The sequence below is a fragment of the Sardina pilchardus genome, chromosome 20 (assembly GCF_963854185.1).
Source record: "Sardina pilchardus chromosome 20, fSarPil1.1, whole genome shotgun sequence".
In the NCBI taxonomy this organism is placed as follows: Eukaryota; Metazoa; Chordata; class Actinopteri; order Clupeiformes; family Clupeidae; genus Sardina; species Sardina pilchardus.
Window position 1 is genome coordinate 6,654,121 of NC_085013.1, and position 22,500 is coordinate 6,676,620.

Here is a 22,500-nt window from a genome sequence, read left to right on the forward strand (position 1 = left end):
ACACTCATCTCATCATTCGAGCTCCTGTCAAAAGCGTAGGTCCATTTTGAGAAATTGCAGGATGAAAAGATGAAACGCGCAAAGCGGGGAAGTTGGAGCGAGTCCAGTGGCGAGATCCTGACCCTCTCATTACAGAGTTATGCCTCTTGTTTGCGTTCGTGCGCTTGAATTTCATTAGGCCAGCTGTCGGGGGGGGGGACATGCGTTCTTAAAGCCGTCATGAGGCAGGAAGGTGTTGATCTTGAGCTATCTGTCAGGGAAATGTGTCAGGCAGGCGGATCATCATCATCAGTGACCACTGACGTCACTGCTGATGGCGTAGTGCGACGATTTGACTCGATGTGTCAGCTGTGTGCTTGCACTTCTGAACGAACTGTAAATTCTGTCTCTCTCTGTCTGTCTCTCTGTCTCTCTCTCTCTCTCTCTCTCTCTCTCTCTGCATGACTACTCAGTCTTGGTGGCCTTCGATCAACATATTTTATCTCTAGATGCTAATGGCTCCTTACGCTATGCATGCTATGCACTAAGCCTATTTTTACTTTATCTGTCAGATCATTTTGAAGAGACTTTGTGTTCCTCAGTCACATCCACCTGCCTGTGCTCAAATCAATCAACGTTCTTTCTTATTGTTGCTTATGGTTACTTTTGAAGAGGTCCTCTGTCAGAGCTATTGCAAACTGTTGCCTCAGAGAACGCTGAGAGCACACTGTGGGCTGAGAACTCCCCCTCTGCTCTCTTCTGTGGCCACTCCGTGTCCATCTCCGGGCCGGCCTTTGGCAGATGGACTCCCTCTTGACTCGTACACTGCTCGAGATTCATCCAGCACAGACCTCAAGTCCCAAACACACCACAACGCCCTCTGTAACTCAACAACGCTTACTTTCAGGCTCCAAAAATCATACAGAATACTGAGATGTCACATAACTCCAATAGTGCTTGTGACATGACCATGCTTCGTTAATCGTCCAACTGTGACATTTAAATCTCGGTTTTCTTGATTAGTGCACTATTTTATGTTTATACTATTTTGGAAAACTTTTTATTTGATGCAGCAGAATATATTTTTGCGTCTTCTGCATCACAATGACACTATTCAAATCTTCACCCAAACTGACGGGAGTTACTCAGCGTTGCTCGGCGTGTCACCTCGGCGTCGTGTTAATGTGGCGAACACGCCGTTTTATCAGGTCTGCTGCTCCCCGCGGGATTTGAACCTCTGACTCTGGCGTTGCAGGGATTACACTCTACCTCCAGGAATGTACAGCTCCCTGTGGCCCCATTCACGGGGCAAAGCCACAGTCCACCAGAGGGACGTGGGGCGTTAACGAGTAATTACAGAATTTACTGGCCCATAATCAGCATCATTATCAGCTTTTATGGACTGTAGGTGACTTTTCGGACAGGAAGTGAGCGGTCAATGTCAGGAAGTGCTCCTAGTGATCAGCCAGGGACTTAGGACGGTGTAGCTTGCATTAGGAAATGGATGCTGTACATCAAGGATCTGTGGAGTGATAAGATTTAGACCTGAGGAGACCGCATCAGTGTCTTAGTACATAATGGGCTGTGGGCAGAGGAAGTCTTTGGGAACTGCGCTGTATTTATTGAACTTGAGACTTGACTAGAAGGAATCCTATGACGAAGTAAAGATCTGGACTGTGATCTGGACATGATTGTGTTTGATTATTTTTCTGTTTTTGTTTGTATCCTTCTTGCTCAAGTGACCCTAGCCTCACTTGTCCTCGCCATGACGTCCTCTTTCTCTTTCCGAGAGTACGTCCATCTGAGATGTTTTTGCTCATGGGACGTGTGTCTTGCTCACACTTTCAGTCAATCTGAGATGTTTTACTTATGGGACGTGTGTCTCACTATCTCACACTTTCAGTCAATCTGAGATGTTTTACTTATGGGACGTGTGTCTCACTATCTCACACTTTCAGTCAATCTGAGATGTTTTACTTATGGGACGTGTGTCTCACTATCTCACACTTTCAGTCAATCTGAGATGTTTTACTTATGGGACGTGTGTCTCACTATCTCACACTTTCAGTCAATCTGAGATGTTTTACTTATGGGACGTGTGTCTCACTATCTCACACTTTCAGTCAATCTGAGATGTTTTACTTATGGGACGTGTGTCTCACTATCTCACACTTTCAGTCAATCTGAGATGTTTTACTTATGGGACGTGTGTCTCACTATCTCACACTTTCAGTCAATCTGAGATGTTTTACTTATGGGACGTGTGTCTCACTATCTCACACTTTCAGTCGATCTGAGATGTTTTACTCATGGGACGTGTGTCTCGCTATCTGACTCTTTCAGTCCACACTCCTTTTGCCTTTTGTCCCTCTTTACCCCCTCTCCTCTCCTCTCCTCTCCTCTCCTCTCCTCTCCTCTCTCATCTCTCTGTCGCCCCTCTCCACTAGGTGACAGTAATGGCCCAGCTCTTGTCAGGCGCTTGGTATGATGAAGGATTGCCACACGCTGTGCTTCAGCGCCGCCTGAGGAATGGCGCGGAGAGGGGAAGGAGAAGGAGGAAGGAAGGAAAGGAAAGGAAAGAAAAGAGCAACTTGGAATGATGAGAACTCTTGAAATTCATAAGAGGGGGGATGAGCGAGAGAGAGAGAGAGAGAGAGAGAGAGAGAGGGAAACAGAGAGAGAGAGAGAGAGAGAGAGAGAGAAAGAAAGAGGGAAACGGAGAGAGAGAGAGAGAGAGAGAGAGAGAGAGAGAGAGAGGTTATGCAGTGGAATGTAGGAGATGGTAGTGGAGGCAGAGGAAATTAGAAAGGTTTACTGAGGGAGTGATTTAAGGAATGGAAGACTTAGGAGCGAGGTTGACTGCAAGAGGGGAGAGAGGTGGAGAGAGAGAGAGAGAGAGAGTTAAAGGTAGGGAGGGCTCACCCTGGAGGTGATCACAGCTCTCTTTTGTGTGAGTGTCAGGCTGCTGTTAACAGATCGTGGGCCCCCACTAAAGCTTTACAGCCCATGCTGTGGCCCACCAAGACCTCTGGCTCCCTCTGACCTCTTTCTCTCTCTCTCTCTCTCTCTCTCTCTCTCTCTCTCTCTCTCTCTCTCTCTCTTTCTCTCACACTATTTCTCTTGCTCTTTCTCTCTGTGTCTGTTTCTCTCTTTCTCAACGGACGCTGTTGTACCTGTTGTTGGGGTTTTTGGCTGCAGTGGTAAACCGCTGTGATGGCAGATCTGATAACTGCGGTATCCTTTGGTGCCAGATCTGATTACCAGACAGTTGTTCAGTGTTGTGATATTTACAGCATCTCTAGAACATTTGCAAATAACCACAATGATGTTCTGCAGTGCCACACTACTTTGTTTAGAAAAGCAGCAACAGCAAAACACTCATGTCTCAATATGTCATCTTTGTTGGAAATGATGCACAATGGAAGCTACTGTAGTATGCTATGTGATGCTCACACATTTATCATCGCAAGAACATGTTAACCATTAATACATTACTAATATGTGTATGTATTAATGCTCAACATGATCTTTATTACGGATCATTGCACATTTATTATGCCTTTATTGAACAGTTTCTTATTCTTACTCGTTTCTTATTCTTTACTTATTATTCTTGGTAAATCAATAATAAGCAACTAGTTGGTCTTGGATCAAAATAGAAAGGTTAGTGACACGTAATTCACTATCTGAATGACAGAATAGTACATAGTAACAAGTACTATGTATTTGAAGGCTATAAAGTTTCTATTTTGATCCATATGATATATCGATAACCTTAGAATCAAGGTCAACTACTTATTGAACATTAATGCATATTGTTTATGTAGGTTATCATGTGTTCCTTAAAGTCTTACCATCATAGATTTATTCATTTGAAGAGAAATGTAGACCTATTTTTTTTATTTCAATTGACCTCTCACTTTCTCTCTGTTTGTTGGTAAGTTGGTTGGTTGGTATGATTAGGCATAGCATTACTGGCCTGAGTTTCTTGACTCTTGGTGAAGCATGGGCCAAGGACTCGCTTATTTTTTACAAGTTTTGGACTGGATCAGATTCACATGGCATCTGCATGAATTTTGTTTTGCTTTTAGCCAACATCGCACGGTGCACCATATTTTCCATAGGGCATTTTATCACAATGATCGCGAAAGTGAAACTTGGGGGATACCTGGTCTCCAAGTGCCCTTCTGCCTTCATAAATAATGCATTCATAGCCAAGTGAAGTCAGAAATTAGCCTGTCTAGGTTACTCTCATAGAAATCGCAGGCTATTGTACGTTACATGTGATACGAAAAAATCATACACTCAGCTCATTTCAATGCAGGCAAAATGTATAGCAATTGTCTAGTAGGCTAGTGACGTCTAGTAGGCTAGTGACTAGTGACGAAGGTCAAAGGCATTGTGTGACATTGTAAATATGGCAACAGCACACAGTTTGGGATTGTTTAACATGCACTTGCTATAATAGCCTACAGTTAATAATGGTCAATAAATCATGGGCTATATTACCAATGAAAGGAAGGGGGGATGATTTCCTGTTCCATTCAGCAAGCAAACTATGGTTATGAACTATGTCATGTTATGTTTTGCAGTTAGTCAAGCGATGAAATGTGGTGTAATAATGTATGGAGGTAATGTCCACATGAGTCAGACAGAGGACAGGTCAGCCTTCAGTGTTTCTGTCCCTGGAGGTTGTGGACAGGCCTGCCCCTATTGCTAAAAAGAGAAATCCCTACAGGAAACACTGTATCCACCATTGACCAGGACCAACTGACCATCACTGTGGACGTTCTGGGTTTGGTTATGAAAATGACACATGTTCTGGCTTGGGTTATGAAAATGGCCATGGATACTGACCAAAGGTAACTACACTCTTAAAACAAATAAGTGTTGGACACAGAGATGTGTTTAACAAAAAAAAAAAACAATGCAAGCTGTGTTGTTTTCAACACATTCGTTTTAAGAGTATAGAACAGAGAATATCTAAAACTGATCAAAGCGTCCTCTTCTCTAACACATTGTTCCCATCTGCCTTAAGTCGTCATAGAATACATGGGTCAGTCATAAGCAAGTGTTTTCCTTAGAAGCTGAATTCTGAAAAACTGCATGTTGTCAAACACGTGCCTGTTTGTCAGTTTGTCATGTTGCCTGCCATGTGTTCATCTGCTCCCTTAACCATCCATTATCCTAGTGTCATGTTTCTGCATGTCCAACTCTGAGATTATTGCATTAATGCTTTTATAAATGTGCCTACTTTCAATCGCAGCTTGTATGCGAGATGGATTGGTTGGGTTTTACATATTCGGCGACAATGGGTTCTTGCGTATTGTTACAAGAAAACTATTCAGCTTCAATTTCATTCTTTTTAATTTACAGGGTTTTTTGCCCATTTATATTTTGCTGTAGTTGACTTGTTCCCTTAATGTGTCAAAGACGCACTTCCTTTCATAAGCATTGGCTCGTTGACTTAGTCACGGTATGCAGGCTTCACACTTCACCTACTCTCTCTTGCTCGTTCTCTCTTTCTTTCTTTTTTTCTTTCTCTCTCTCTCTCTCTCACTCACTCTCTCACACACTCTCTCTCTCTCTCTCTCTCTCTCTCTCTCTCTTTGTCTTTCTCCAGTAGTCTGTTTGGCATTCCACAACAAGTGAAGCAGGTAGATGTGCGGGTGTTCTCGGAGGTGAGCGCAGGGCCATGGGAGTTGTGTTCAGGCCGTAGCCACAGTGGCGCAGGGCCATGGGAGTTGTGTTCAGGCCGTAGCCACAGTGGCGCAGGGCCATGGGAGTTGTGTTCAGGCGGTGGTCACAGTGGCACAGATCTCAGGCTTTGTGCTCAGTATACAGTACAGTACGTTTGAGCATGTGAACACCGACGCAAGTTTCACAGCTCAGGAGGGCACTGGACACGATAAATAAGTACCGCTTCAGTAAAAACAATGAGTAGTTTTAGGAACAGTGACTGTAGGTTTCTGCTCAGCATGATCTTAGTAGACATGTTCCATTATTTGCGATCTGTTTTACATATTGCTGGAATTGTTTTGGCGGTGATGGTTTGTTTGGTTGTGCATGTGACAAAACTTTTCATGATCTTCTCACGCAGACTCATACTCGGTGTGCAAAGATTCAGTGCATGATACTTCATGTCTGTGTATATCCTGGTTGAGAATGCTGGCTGTAGAGATTGCACTCACAGAATGACGCTTGAAGACAAATGAAGAAGGACTCACGAAGGGCCTGACACGTCAGTCATAATGTCCCGTGTGTAAGTCGAACAATTGGTAGGTGTGTTTGTTCAGAGGCGTCCCTGCTTGTCTGAGCTGTTTCTGCACAGTTAGCTGGAAGTGAGGTGTGACAAGTAAGATTAATCACAATCATAAAAAAACGTTGAACAAGCGCCACTGTTGAATGATAGCCTCTCAATCACTTAGAATAGTCTCTATCCACAGCTACCACAGTTGTTGGCCAATTACACTCTTAGGAAATCCTGTGCCCTTGGCAGCTATAGCTACTCCCACAGACAGTGGTGTCAAGCATGCACCAGAATGATTCTTCCATCTGACTTTAATCAAGTTCGGAGGCAGAAGAGATCATCTCGAGGTGCAATGGAAAATATCTTCACATTTCAGTAGAGGGATTTTAATTCCAAATGAAAGGAGCTCATGGAAGGGACCAGAGCCTATGGGAGATTCCCCAAATGAGCAAAGTTACAGACCAAATGAATGTGTAAGCAGTAATACCTTGGCGTATGCATACTGTACGTAGGCAGATTACAGATAAAAATGCTACTGCTTGTACTTTTACATTTATTTTTGTAAATAATTTATACGCCAAGTATTAACAGTTTGTTAAATCACTCATCAATCATATTCCGCATAGGCTAACCGCGTGTAACACCCTCAGTGATCCTCAACACGCTAACTACCCCCGTGACATCTTACAGTGAGGGGCTTGCTGGGAAATTCATCCTCGGGGTTGTCGTGGTGACATGATGGATGGCACCTGCACAGCGTTGAGCAATCGCCGAGCGCTGCAGCGGTGTTATTCTTTCGCACGTCTGCGTGGGAGCGTTTCTATGATGACGGCGCAGGCCAAAACCAACCTCAGATAATGATCTCATCAGGGTGATGGACGAGTCTCTATCAGACCATTAGGAATGCTTCTTCCCTGAGGAGATATGCCCAGTTTTGAGAGAGAGAGATTGGGAATTAAAAAGGGGAAACCCTTGGCTGTTTGGGCATCTTAGGGTGTATATTCATTCTTCATATGGATAACGACTCAGCATTCTTTACCCTCTCGCTACTTTAAAAAAAAAAAAAAATTAAAAAGAAAGAAATTGGCTGTTCATTTTTCATTCGCTGAATGTTACATTCCTGGCACAGACGAGTCTCCATATGTTCCTTCTTGTCACGTATGTTTTTGGGGGAAATGGTCTAACCAGTGCCAAGAATTCCCATGTGTGCTCAAGCCACGCACCCCAGGAAGGCAGGAGGGCCGCTCCGATGTGGGCAAATTTGTTCACAGACGCAGACAAGCCGCTGTCGTCATGCCAACCAAGCCATGTAATTCAAATTCATAACTTGTGGCAACACTCTGAGAGAGAAAAAAGGCCCAGGTCTCAAATGGAGTGGTGATGTTGTTGGACAGGCTGCCGCACAGGTGTGTGTGTGTGTGTGTGTGTGTGAGTGTTTCTCCCACTTAAAGCATTCTCAGGTGATTAAGTGTGTCAGCACAGTTGTGAGACAAAGGCTTTGGCTCAGCTATGGGATCCAACTGTATTTCTCCCTGTCAGATGTAGCAGCACGGCTGCTGCAAACACCAACCAGATGACAGGTTCCCTTTCTCTTCATCTCACTTCCTCTCCTCTTCCTCCTCCTCCTCGCTTTCTTTTAAAACAAGGAAGGGAGGTTAATAGAGACTGGGAGAGAAGTGGAGAGAGAGAGAGGGAGAGAAGGAGAATGAGGAAGGTAGGGAAGGAGAGAGAGAGAAACAGGGAGGGAGTAAGTGAGTGTGAGAGAGGGAGTAGTGTGAAGTGTTGTGTGTGAGAGCCAAAGGGTTTTTTGTGTCCTCGGTGATTAAACAGTAGCATGTGCTGACAGCCAGGGAAATCCCACGATGCAACAGGGGAACTCTTCTTTCACCCTGCTCTAGTACTGCATATGTGTGTGTGTGTGTGTGTGTGAGAGGGTGAGGGAGTTTGTGTGAAAGAAAATGATTTTGTCAGATAAATTTAAAGTACACACTTAGTTACGGTGATGAATGTAATGTGTGAAGCAGGGGAATTCAAATGTGTATCTAATAGGCGGGGGTGTATATTGTTTGCCTGTGTGTAGGGGTGAAGTGCATGTCTCTAATAGGCGTGTGTGTGTGTGTGTGTGTGTGTGTGTGTGTGTGTGTGTGTGTGTGTGTGTGTGTGTGTGAGTGTGTGTGAGTGTGTGTGAGTGTGTGTGAGTGTGTGTGAGTGTGTGTGAGTGTGTGTGAGTGTGTGTGAGTGTGTGTGAGTGTGTGAGTGTGTGTGTGTAATGATTGAAGGTTTTTCAGATGCGGCGCTGCTTTCCCCGGGGCCGTTTGTACTTCATAACTCTCAGCAACCCTCAGTTACTTTTATGGCTAAGACTTATGACCTATTAAGAGTCGACTCCGCACAGCGCGCAGTCTCGCTCGAAAAGGTCTCCCTACACAGACCCTCTCTCTCTCCTTCTCTCCCTCTCTCTCTCTCTTCCTCTCTCCCTCTACCTCTTCACCCTTTCTCTCTCCCTCTCCCTCTCTCTCTCTCACTCCCTCTCCCTCCACCTCTTCGCCCTTTCTCTCTACATCTCCCTCTCTCTCTCTTTCTCTCTCTCCTCCCTTCTTCCTCTTTTTCCATTCCCATGTCTGCTCTGTTCATTCCTCTCTCTTTTAGCGCACTCACTTAAAAAAAGCCTTTCAGTGAGCCGCCTGCCTGGTTATGTTTTTTTCCATCCTCCACTCTTTAGGATGTGATCATTCTCATGCTGTAGCGGGAAATGAGAGAGAGAGAGAGAGAGAGAGAGAGAGAGAGAGAGAGAGAGAGAGAGAGAGAGAGAGAGACAGAGAGAGAGAGAGAAAGAGAAGGAGAGAGAGAGAGAGAGAGAGAGAAAGAGAGGGAGAGGGAATGAAGAGGGGAAGGTAGTGAGTGGTGGAGTGAGAAAGTATGTATGTATGTGTGTGTGTGTGTGTGTGTGTGTGTGTGTGTGCGCGCATGTGTTCACATGCTTGTGATTCTGTGTCTATGGTTTTGAGTTTGTGGGTGTGTGTGTGTGTGTGTCCATACGTGCCTGCATGCATTCATGCATTTGTGTGTGTGTGTGTGTGTGTGTGTGTGTGAGTTTGTGTGTGTGTGTGTGTGTCCATGCGTACATGCATGCATCCATACATTTTGTGCGTGTGTGTGTGTGTGTGTGTGTGTCCATGCGTGCACGCATGCGTCCCTGCATGTGTGTGTGTGGATGCAGGAGTGGGAGCTGCCATGGCGTGGCGTGGTGGTGGTGGACATGCTGGTGGTGGTGGTGGTGGCGGCAGCAGCAGCATGGAGTTCATTAGTGCTAAATGAGTGACAGACACACCCAGACTCCGGCTGCCACTCGCCTTTGATCTGTGGCCGCTCGGGCCATGTCCAGTCTACCCCGGCAATCAGGCCCACACGTGTTTACGGTGTTGTTCCTCACGCTTATTGTTTGAAGCTCCGGAGTGTGTGTGTGACTGTGTGTGTGTGTGTGTGTGTGTGTGTGTGTGAGAGAGAGAGAGAGTGTGTGTGTGTGTGTGTGTGTGTCTATGTATTAGTGGGTGTTTATCTGCTACTGTACATTTCAAAGACTTTTGAAGAGAGAGAGAGAGAGAGAGAGACTGTGTGTGTGTGTGTATGTGTGTTTGTGTTGGTGTGAATACCATGAACTCATGACACTTATGTTGGATTGGCATGGCCTGTAATTAGAACAGCTCATGTTTGGATATCTGGTGACACCCAATGAAGAAGATGGGATGAGACATTAATTCAATCTATCCTGCCAATAAGCCACTTAATGCAGCATGAAACTACTCAGCTGGGACATACAGTACATACACTCTCTTGATCGTTCATTCCACATCACACCCCTCTCTCCCCACACCACTCTGTCTTTGCCCTCTTCATCTCAGAACCAGAGACAGATCGAGTCGAGTCAAGTCTATTTGTATAGCACATTTCACATGACAGGCACAGACTCAACAACAAAGAATGATATGTAGGAGAGGAAGAAACATAAAAAGATGTCAATGTTAATATGAAAAATGGCTTTAAAAGCCTAATTAAAATCTTGTGAGAATGCATCTTTTTGTTTGTTTGATTTTTAAAAGAATACACTGTCAGAGCAGTCCTTAGTTCAGGAGGCAGGGGATCCCAGAGAGTGGGGCCATAGTGAGTAGAGGCACCATGCGCTGAATGTGAGTTTGTTCTGGGTATTGCGAGGAGACCTTAGCTTAAGAATCTCAGGGATCTGACTGGTGTACTGTATATGCAATGAGCAAATCAGAAATGCAGGAGGGAGCTAAGCTCATCAATTATTTGAACAACATTAAGAAATCACATCAAGTTCAAATCAGTTATTTGCTTTACTGTGAGCCAGTGGAGCGATTTTAATACTGGAGTGATGGGATGGAATCTTAGTGTTCTGGTTAGACCGCAGCGTTTTTGAATAAGCGGGAGTTTGGGCTCCCAGGACCCCAGTTCTGATCTACTGACAGAGAAGGAGAGGTGGAGAGAGAGAAAGAGGGCAAGAGTGAAAGAGAAAGAAAGTAAAAGAGAGAGATGGAGTAATTCCCAAGCCCTTCTCCAGAGAATGTTGCATTAATCTCCCCAGAGATAGCTTGGCACAAAGGATTAATTAATCATAAGTGTTATTAAATTGTCAGTTTGTGCCCTAGAGGGACAGGGAGGAATCCTGATCTGTTGTTTTATTATTTTTAGCTTTTTTCCCTAATAGATATTAATCAGGGTTTTAATAATATTTCTTCGTTGTCTAAGTGTGTCACTCTGAGTTCATCACTCTTCACATACTGTAGGCTAATTTGTGTTTAAGGGAGTTTAATTAAGTCACACACGTTGATGTATCCTCCCCGCCATATCATCGAAAAACAGGACCACATTTGAAACCTTTGAATTCACTGCTATTTATGTCCGTGACTAAATGGCTTCGTGAAAAACTGTCCCCAGATGTGTGTGTGTGTGTGTGGGGGGGGGGGGGGGGGGGGGTTGGGGAGTTGTGTACGCTCCTGTGTACCGTATTTGGTATCCATGTGTGTGGGTGGTATGGATGCACAGCAGCGTAGACAACATCACAATTTGCATGCTTTGGGGACATCTAATGGAACGGATTTTACTATGATTTGACCCCCACACAGGGTCTTTGTGTTCATACAATGGCATCTCACAGAATGGCTAACAACAGCACAACCACATCAGAAACAGTGCTGTGGTGGTCAGTGGTGGCGTGTCAAGCACACAGATGCTGGATGGTGCTATAAGTCAGACCTGCCAATGCCAGCGCCCAAATTAAGATTGGCCTGTGGACTGGGATTTCTCTCCCTGCTCTTTTTTTTTTTTTTTGGTGATAATGACTTCCGAGAAAGCCCTGAAGGAAGCGCAGTCTTGTTTATAGACGGTATATTTAATGGAGCGCATTCGAGAGAAGCACACTGGGGCACAGCTGTGTACACATGCAGAGATCTGTGAGCACAGCCAGGCAGGCAGCAGCCTTGGCAGGAGCTGCGCTTGCAGTACAGTTAGGATGATTGTGACATTCTCAGGTGTGTGTGTGTGTGTGTGTGTGTGTGTGTGTGTGTGTGTGTGTGTGTGTGTGTGTGTACAGTATGTGTGTGTTTTGGAGAGAGAGAGAGAGAAAAAAGATTGTATGTGAGTGCATATATTTTTGTATAGATTGTTAATGCACTTGTTTGTACTTACTGTATGTACAGTATGTATTCATGTTCCTTGACTGTGTTCGCTTGTTATTATTTCCCTTGACCTATGGTCAGTTCCTGGAGATGGTATCACATACTGTAAATGAGTGTTTGGCCACACGTTCGACCGTTGCCACAGGGCAAAGCTTTGCATATCCCTGATGTCAGTTAAGCTTCAGGGTTATCCCAGAGCCACAGGCAGCTCCAGGTGTTTGATCCCAAGTTCCAGCAACCGAGCTGGCCTCTAACGAGTTTAACGTGAAGTGCCGTGGTCAAAGCAGTCCATTCTGGCGAGAGTCATTTAGGCGAACTGTAATCACTCACAGTCTCCTCCTGACCCAATGCCGCACCGAGCGGCGGCCATTTTGTGCCAGAACGCCGACCACATGGATGTCAATTGCAGCGGGGTGGCAAGGAGACAAAACCAGGAAGGAATGCAGTCGCTGGCCAAGTGGCCTCAGATGTGAGGCTCGATGACTGACAGGGGAATTTAGGGAGTTGTGGGGGTGAGAGCCGTGGACCTTTTACGTTACTGACAGCGAGCACGTACCCCAAGTGAAAACACACACACAGAGACACACATTCTCACACACACACACACACACACACACACAGACACGCATTCTCCGACACACATTCCTAGACACACACACATGAACACACACATACAGAGACACGCATTCACATACATACATGAACACACACATGGCCAGCAGACATCTGTGACTCTTTAGTCTGCTTTAACAAATGTATATGTTCGGGTGTGTTGTGTTCAACGTGTGGATTTTGATGTGATGAATTGTTTGCGGATCGTGTTGCTGTTCAGCACATGCCTGCTGTACAGTACATGCTAAATGAAGCTGTTGAGCTGAGGCCAGTTCCCCAGTGGGGGAGCTGAGTATTTCTGCTAACCTCTCACCACAATGTTACATCCACAGAGAGCCTCTCCTCAAAAGGCTCAGAGCATCTGGGTGTGTGTGTGTGTGTGTGTGTGTGTGTGTGTGTGTGTGTGTGTGTGTGTGTGTGTGTGTGTGTGTGTGTGTGTGTGTTTGCTTTGATTTGTGAGTATCAAAGGAGTCACTTGTTGTCTGACTGATCAGTAAATTTATGACGGGACATGTCGTTATGGGAAATGAATGTGTCAATTAAGGCAGTAATATACAGTATGGTCCTGTTTTTATACCTACGGTCATTCAAGTTTATTTTCTGGCACTCATATTTTTTTCTTTTTTAAAAAACAAGTTAATTAGGTAGTTTGGTATTGAATAATATAGCACTTATTTGTATTATACCCAAGTAGCAACAATGACATATAATAGTATAATAATGATTGATTATTGATTATAGAAATTATAGGCCTATGCAATATTCTGCATTACAACATGTAGGCCTACAGTATATGTTACAGAGCACAAATGTATGATGACATAATATATTCTACGTTATTATAATGGTATTATTTATATGTGTAATTCAGACAGGAAACAGGACAAATTTAATGGAATATGAAATGAACTGCTGACCAATTATCCTTTTTGTTTCTACAGGCTTGGTGGAAATCTGTCTTATGCATCCATTAGATGTGGTAAAAACAAGGTAGGCTATGACACACACACACACACACACACACACACACACACACACACGCTTCAGAACAAAGGCAAACTTGGAGTGGAGATTTAAGTCACCAGGGCAAACCATGGAAATCTTTGTTAGAGTGACATGTTTGAAAAAAAATGGTGTTATCATGGACACTTGACACTTGACACTCAATGTGATAGCGATTGTGCAGATTGTATCCATGGCGATAGAGAGAGGAGAGACTGACAGAGCGCGTGGCGGAGAGGTGGTGTGAGCCGGTGGTCACGGCTCTCATGCGTGTATACGGGCATGAGACTGCCGTTAACAGATCGTGGGGCCCCACTAAAGCTTTACAGCCTGTGCTGTGGCCCGCCAAGACCTCTGGCTCGGAGGACCACTCTATGGCCCCTCTCTCCCTCGCTCTCTCTCTCTCTCTCTTTCTCTCTCTCTCTCTCTCTCTGCCCTCCCTTTCTCACTGCCTCACAGTCACATTCTCCCTCTCTCTCTTTCTGCCCCCGCCCTCCTGTTCCCGTTCCTTTTTTTTCACTCACTCAAACTGGGCAGCATTCCCCTTGTTTACTGCAGCAGTTTCTTGGTAAATAAAGTTTTGAGACCTGCCCCCTTAAAAGGGATAAGATGTAAGCGCTTTGAAAGGGGTGTCACTGCCAGAGCAGAAATGCTGCCATAAATCTGTTTGTGTGTGTGTGTGTGTTCATGTGTGTGTGTCTAAGAATGTGTGTCGGAGAATGCGTGTCTGTGTGTGTGTGTGTGTGTGTGTGTGTGTGTGTAAGAAAGAAGGAGAGTGAGAGTGAGAGAGAGAGACTCGAAGAGAAAATGCTTGTATTAACTGATATCTGATACCTTGGAGTCGTGTTGTGTGATTTATGCTGTCACGTTGAAGGTAAAGGCTTTATTACAGGTAAAGAGCACTCTCAGAGTTGTTCTCTTTCTCTCTTTTTCACTCACTTCTCTCCCTCCCTCTCTCTGTCTTTGTCGTACTCCCAGGGTGAAGGTTAAAAGCACACTCTCTATTTTCTTTGTAATGATCTTCCCTAAAAATGTGATAAAGGTCCCACTGAAGTCTGACAGCTTCATTTATGCCTTTTTTCCCCTTTCCTCGTTTACTCTGTTTCTGTCTCTGTCTCAAAGTCTCTTGTCTTGCATTTGCTTGGTCTGAGTCTAAATATGTCAGTTAGTCTATGTTTAGGTCTCCTACATAATATCTTAGGGAACTCACTTGCAAAACCTACATTTACATGAGACTAAAAAAAATATTGATGTTTTTATATTCATGAATACGTTAACTATTTACAAATATATATATATATATATTTTTTTTTTTTCAAATGATTTGCACAGATCTCCACTCTTATGACATTTTTTATCAATTCATACATTCAACATGGCAATATTTTCAAACATCAGGATGCAGATGGCAAGATTTCTCCTTTGCTCCCATATTGCCAATTATTTGGTTCATAGACTCACGGTTGACGGTTGTCACAGTCATGGTTGTCTTGCAGGTAATAGTGGACATCCTGTTAGTGTTATCTGTCTTTGATCGTGGGAGTTGAGCGTTGAGGACAATCTCCCTGTTATGGCAACCTGCTATACTCTGCTATACTATACTGCTGTGCTATACTCTATACTCTATTGGAGTAGATGGATGGAGGAAGCAGTCACTCCCCAGAGGTGACCAGGCTCTGGTGATGCCATACCCTGAACACTTCTGATGTCTAATTTCAAGCGTAAGACACTGTCATAGAGGCTGGTGGCTGTGTTGCTGATCTGTAGCCATTCTTTTTGTGCCATTCCTCTCATTCCAAAGCATTCTTTTCCAGTAAACCGCGTCCCTTCCGTACCTTCAGCGCCTCTGAATCACGCACTGCACGCTCCTACCCGCTGGCCACAGATTGGAAAAACCTGGGGTCACCCCTGGCAGCTGTAGCCATGACGACACAACTTCCATTTGATCCCAGCATGCATGAAAGTGCCGGGCCCAAGGCTTGATGGTGGCTGGGGAAGCTGTTGGGGCGGGGGGGGGGGGGGGGGAAGGGGGGGTTGACGAGCCCCTTTTGACTGATGACGTTCCTGCCTTACTGGGAGGCAGTGACAGTGGTAAAAGGGTCAGTGTGGAGGATGATCCTCTGGTCCACTGTTGCCCCCCCACCACCCCGACCTCCCCGCCCCCCCACCCCACCCCACCCCACCCGCTGCTCTCTGAACCCCGCTGCCCCTCTGGTGGAATCCCTGAAACAACCTTTAAACAGCGGGGCTCAAAGCCCACTAGCGGAGCGGGGAGCTGGCCGAGCCTGTTAAAGCAGCACGAGGGCAGGTCAGACCCTCTCGCCTCACCCTGCCTCTGGTCAGCACACACACCTCCTCCATCGCCAACACTTCCTGTCTCCTCTCATATACTCGACTCCTTCATCACTACCCCTCTCTCACTCTCTCTTTCTCAATTAATCTTTTTCACACACTCTCCCCATCACATTTTCCTCATAGCTCTTGATGTATGATTTTATCCTAACATCTTCTCTCACCGAGAGTAATGCTTAAAAGCTTGGTGCTGAGTGGCGTATTAATTTCTGCAACAAATGTGAATTATTTATTTATATATCAATGCAACCTTTTTGGTTGTTGTGGCAGCACTTGCCTGCACAGATGTATGTATATGTATTTTTACTTACAAAAATATCCACTCACACAATGTTTTACAATTGACATGTAAAATATCAAGTTTCAGAGCAAAAGCTCTGTGGGGTTTACCAGTTGATTTGTGGTGGCCACGGTGGCCATGGGCCATCAGGTCATGACCAGTGTCTCTGGTCAAAGCTCCTCTTCTCTTCTTCTCGGCAGGCCTCCCTTTCTCCTGACATCTCTTGTTCGACTCAATTCGTCTCTTTCAAGTATTCTTGACATCCTTGTGTAAACATTTTTATTTATATATGTGTTCATATATTTATCTATTTATTTGTAAAGGTATAATGTATGAAATTTTGTATTTTGTAGGGCTTTCTATGTTCTCTCTGTTAGGAAGAGCTGGGACATTACGAGGTTAGAGAGCAATATTGGAACCTGATGGAAGCAAGAACACAAGTCCCACACGAGTTGCTTCAGCTACCGTCCAGGGCACATGTGCATCCCGTTTCACCGTGACCAGCACCTCCATATGTGTCTTGATGTTTGCTTCCTCACGGCTCCCACCCAGGCCAACAGCCAATCTTGACAGTCGAGCTTAGACAGTAGCAGAGCCGTCACCTCCAGCCCCTGGGTCAGCTCTGTGTACAGACACCCAGTCCTCAAGGGACCTGCTACACTAGAACAACCGTGACTGGCCCTGCAGCTGCCTGAAGAAAAAAGAAAAACAGGGGGCCACTTTGATGTGAGGAAACGGCAAAAAAGGGATGAGCAAGGCTCCCCCCAGCAGCAGCAGCAGCGGGCAGCCCTGAAGGGCCCTGGTCATGCCGAGACAGCTGAGGACAGCGACTGACCCCGCTGACCTCTGCGTCTGAAACTCGAGCCCTTGAGTTACTACTGCTCCACTGCCCCCTGCCTACATTGACCAGGCCATGGAAAAACACGCTGAGAAAAAGGTAGAGAGAGAGAAACAGAGGGAGAGAGAGAGAGAGAGAGAGAGGGAGAGAGAAAAGAGGTGGTAGGCTGGACAGCGTAGAATACCATGAGGCGTCCAAATGGCGCGAGAGACAAACGAGTTCTCATCAAGTCCTTTATGACGTCCTTAAAATGGGCCATTGCAGCTCACTGGGACATTATTATTTATCATGCACGTGTTCGCGCCCTGTTTGCGTTTGTGTGGTTTAGTGACACCCTCATCCACGCAGCCTGTTTTAAGTTTGGCTTGTAATGGGACGTGGCAAGCAACGCAACAGGAGGTTTCACAGGGCCATACCTGGTCCTGTGGGCCCGAGCAACGCACCATCACAGATCCCAGACCAGGCTCTTTCTCACGATAACGCTGATCAGCTTTGCATTCATTGTCAAAATGAAAGCAATGGTTAGTCCCTTACATGACACTTTCCACAGCTTTGGACCTCAGCCCACTTCAGCTGAATCCTGACGTATTCTGCTGAATCTTGTTAGCTGGCCGAGTAGTTGCAGTCATGACGGACTGGACCGTGTCCCAGTAAAGGGATCAGGCCTGTCCTCCTCCCCGTGCCTCTTTGACCTGGGCTGACCATGACCCAGCCTCCCTGGGTGCAGGGGGGGAACCTGTGGAGTAGCTGAAACCCAACCTGGCCAGGCTCAGACCAGACCCAGGCTACCCGCCGGGTCATCAGCGCCAGGCTTTTATCACTTCCCGTCCCCCTGTATCTCCTCTCGCTGTCCCAGCCCTCCCCTCCCCTCCCGCCCCCCAGCCCACCAACCCTTCTTTATCTGTGTGCCTCGTGGAGGTTGTTCTTTTCTGGCTCCTTCAGACGCACTCGAGCTCCTCTTCATCTCTCTGTCCTGCCCCTCTTTTGGAGTTACTCCATTATCATGTTTTACCCTCTAGACACTACATGTATCACTTAGTCTCTCCCTAATTCAGCTTTCTCTTGCTCTCTCCCTCCCTCTCCCTCCCTCTCTTCCTCCCTCTCTCTCCCTCTCACCAATTCACCAGTCGCTCTTTGTCATTCTGTTTTAATGTGAACATGATACATCACAAGAATCCAACGCATAAGATTGCTTCACACACTTCAGCTCTGCGAGTAGCCTTTAGATTAGTGGCCGGGCGACCCTTCATTGGCGTGAGCCCTCATCCGTGATGGATTGCGTTGGTTCCTAGTGCTTCCTCTCCCCTTCCGAGTGAGCTCATGCTCTGGGGCAGCCCACTCATTAAGCCGGCGTCAGCGCCGAGTGTTTGGTTTGGGGCCTATCTGACACGCGGAGAGGAGAGGAGAGGAGAGGAGAGGAGAGGAGAGGAGAGGAGAGCAGAGCAGAGGAGCGCGGGTGTGATTGGGGCCGGCCTCCTCTGCCATGTTGGATCATTTAGGTTAGGCGAGCTTTTAACCCGCCAGTACCAGTTCCTATGCACTTCTTGCCATCTTTATGATCCCGCTCATTAAAATTAACTATCTGGCTGTAAAAAATAGATTTCCTTTTAATGCTGCCTTCTGGATTCTCTTACGTGGCGGATCGCGGGTGAAAAGAGGGCTTTGCCCCGTGTTCTCCCGATCACATTTTTCTTGGCCCTCTCACTCTTCTGGAGGGGACTCTCTCTGGACTAAAATCACACTCTCTGATTGCTTTGCTTCGGATACTTTTTTTATTGTTTTCTTGTACAAAGATATAATTGATTTTAGTGTGGGTAGAGGGTATGTGAGCACTGCAGGTTGACGCAGAAAATCCCATGAAAATTTTTATGGCTAAAAACATGCCTTTTATGTTGATTATGTTGACACCGTTTCTATTCTGTTCGTGACTCATTATTTCGCTAATATGAGATTACCTCAGTTGAAACACTTTTATGTGATCAGTGCAGTAATTTTGACCCCTTGACACTGTCCTGTAGCTGGGGGAATACCTTTATTTTTAACGAGGCAAATTTAAGAGACTCTTTAAACCGTTCGGCCTGCCCCTTTAAAAACCCCGGCCAATCAAACCCGAAGCCTTTTGATCAACCCCTCTCCCCAGCCTCCCCCAGGCCCTTTTCTCTTTTTAACACCATCATTATTGGGGCTCACCCATCCTCTTGTCCTGTCGCCCTGTTTTCTGGGGGGACCTGAACTGCAGGGGCCACTCCCTGCGGGCCCCTAGAGGGCCACGGCCTCCTGCGCCCTCTCCACCCCTCGGCCCCTGAAACATCACGCTGCTCTCTATAAAATAACACATCCAACGGAGGGAGGGCGCCAGCTCCCTTCCCCCAATACCCCCCCCCCCCCCGCCACCCCCAACCCCACACCCACTGCCTACCCCATCCCACCTCGCCCCTGCACGCCACCCCCACATCACTCATTTGCCTCAGCCCCTGTGCCCGGCTGCCCATTCCGCCCTTGTGCCTTTTATTGGGCGCGCTGGGTCAGGTGGAGACTGGGGGTAGGTGTGAGCTGCTGCTGCTGCTGCTGCTGTGGGGTGGGGTGGGGTGGGGGTATTTATCTAGGCCCGGAGCGTTCCTCTCCCCCGGCTCCCAGAAGCTCTGAGGCCGCCTGGCCTCTCCTTCACCCTCACCTGGGCGACCGCGGGACCCGCGCCCGACCCATAAAAGCAGGGCTGCTGGGAGCTGTGGCGCGCTGCAGATGAACTCACGGCTGTCATCGCGGCGGTGTATATCTGCGGCCACGCTGACAGGACGCCGAGAGAGGGACTGATGGTTATGAAGCCCCATGGCTTTCTCTGTCTGTCTCTCTCTGTCTCTTTCTCTCGCTCTCTTTCTCTCTCTTTTTCCCACTTTATCTTTTACTCTCTCTCTCTCTGTCTCTCTCTCTCTCTCTCTCTCTCTCTCTCTCTATCTGTCTTTGTCTCTTCCTTTCTTTCTATTTTCCCCCTTTTTCTCTTTCTTCCTCTCCCATCTGCTGTTTCCTCCGTCTGCTGAGTTTACGACAGGACACCGCGCTTCCAAGGTCTGAAGTGCGGAGCCAATCAAAGCAGACGTCCAGCATCCACGTCGCTCTCCTGGGCACCCACAGGCTGTCTGAGTGCTGAGACGCAGGCTGCCTTATCTGTCAGTGGGAGCCCACATAGGGACTGATCACAGGGTGTAAACCAGTAAACTTCGGCTTGCTTTCCTGTGTGTGTGTGTGTGTGTGTGTGTGTGTGTGTGTGTGTGTGTGTATGCGCGTGTGTGGGTGTGTTTGTTTGGTACCTCTGAAAGTTCAGGGACTCAAAGTAGTCATCTTGTCTCTCAAGGCTACCAGGTTCCACTCATCCTCTCATCTTCTCTTCTCTCTCTCCCTCACTGAGTCTCTTTCTTTCTTTCTTTCTTTCTTTCTTTCTTTCTCTCTCTCTCTCTCTCTCTCTCTTGCTCACTCTTTCCCCCCTGCCTGTTCTCTTTTTTCTCCTTAGGCAGGACAATTTTATGATGGGGTAGGCAAGGGCCACAAGGAAATGAGTTGACCCCGGGGTCAGGAGGCAAGGCAGAGGGGCAGGAGAGCGCCATGGCACGGCCCTGCCACCGCTCCACCGAAGACTGTGGAGTTGCCGTGAGGGAGAAACAGAAAGAGGGCGCGAGAGAACGAGCAGAGAATGATGGACAGTAACGAAGGAGGAATGGATAACTTAAGAGAAGAGATAGCAAGCGTGTGTGCATGAGAGAGAGAGAAGAGAAGAGAGGAGAGTGAGATACTGGACATGAGGTAGACATCTTCCAATAGCCTCCTTGCATCTCTTGACCCTGCAGTCATGTGCCTTTAATTACGCTGGATTTAAATTTGTTTACAAGCCCCACTGCTCTTAAATCTTCCGGGTCTGTGCCCCCTAGCTACCACTGAAATCACCATGACCCCCCCCCACACACACACACGCACACACGCACACACCCACCTCCAACTTTCTGATTGCCCCATACCATAATATCCAGTGTCCCCCCCACCCCCCAAATGTCAGCTTTGTTCTTGTCCCTGTTCCTCTTCTCTACCTTCCTTGAAAATGATACCTGATCACCACTCGTGTTCTTTTAACTAGGTTTCAGTCACAGGTTCAGTGATATATGTCGATACACTATATTGGAGTCTTTGAGAGACACCCTGGGTGGATAGTGGAGCGATATAAAAGGTTGCCTCACCCCATTGGCCCTCCACCTCCCCTCGGCTGGAACCGTGGGCCCTTTATGGCCCCATCAGGCACCCGCTTGGACGACTAAGTGCTGACCTCCTGACCCGGCAGTCAAAGCCATATGAGGAAGAATCTTTCCTCCTGCCCTACACACACATACTCGCACTGATGCGTGCACATGCACACACACACACACACACACACACACACACACACACACACACAGATGTACACACATTCTCGTCTCTCCCAGTCCCTCTCACTTTCTTGCTCCCCATTTCTCTCCATTATTATTATTATTATTAATAATAATGATAAAAATAATAATAGGTCTAATAATAAGAAGAATAAGAAGAAAGGATGAAACCTTGCCTAATTAATGTAATAACATGAGTAATGTCTCAGTGGTATCAAGTAACAATTATGCTTCTCTGTTCATTGTGTTCATTTTCTTCCATTTAATGTCCATTTAAAATCTTCCATTTAATATGAGATGGTGTACCGTACATCACACAATACAAATCAGTCCCCTTTTTCCAAGATTCACTCTTCAGAAAACAGCTCCATTAGCTGTGTGTTAAAAGCCTCATGTGTACACACGCACACACACACACACACACACACATTCACAAACATCCACACACACATCCATTACCCTCCTTCACCACCATGTTAAAACATTTACACACACACAGAGACAAAGACTCACTTACACACAGTCATGCACAAACACCAATTACTGTCCCTCATCACCACATTAAAACATTTACACACACTAACACACACACACACACACACACACACACACACTCTAGCACGTACACACAGACAGACAGACAGACACACACACACACGCATACACACATGCACACACAATCCTTACTCACTTTCTCCACTTAAAAACATTTACACAGCGCTTGGTAGCCTTTATTGGCAAGTTACTGGGCTGTTTTTGCTGCAATAACAACAAAAAAAGGGCTCTCAACCTGTTCAATCATATTAAAGGTTTACACGTTGCTGAAGAGCTGTAACCGCCAGGTTACTGGCCTGTTCGCCCGCCGCCGCCTCACACCCTTGGCGACGCGCGAGAGGCCGGCGCGTGGCGCTCACCCGCTAATTGCAGCAGGAGAGGGTTAAGTAAATGTTTGACTTCTCCGACGTTCAAGAGGGACTTGTGGCGGGTGCCTCCGGAAGAACAGAGTCGCCAGAGAAGGAAGGAGGAGAAGAAGAGAGTGAGGGATCAGAGAGAAGAGTGGTGTAATGTAGTGGGTGTAA

The 22,500-nt window shown here is 46.5% G+C and overlaps 1 protein-coding gene across 2 annotated transcripts in view; it reads left to right on the plus strand.

Annotated features, from left to right (window-relative positions):
- The window catches only part of slc25a21 (solute carrier family 25 member 21), an 84,923-nt gene that overhangs the window by 42,602 nt on the left and 19,821 nt on the right, over window positions 1-22,500 (plus strand). For both annotated transcript variants that reach the window (XM_062522679.1, XM_062522678.1), the window contains exon 3: window positions 13,479-13,527. In XM_062522679.1, the coding sequence (XP_062378663.1) occupies window positions 13,479-13,527 (49 nt within the window). The remainder of the gene's footprint in view (window positions 1-13,478; window positions 13,528-22,500) is intronic.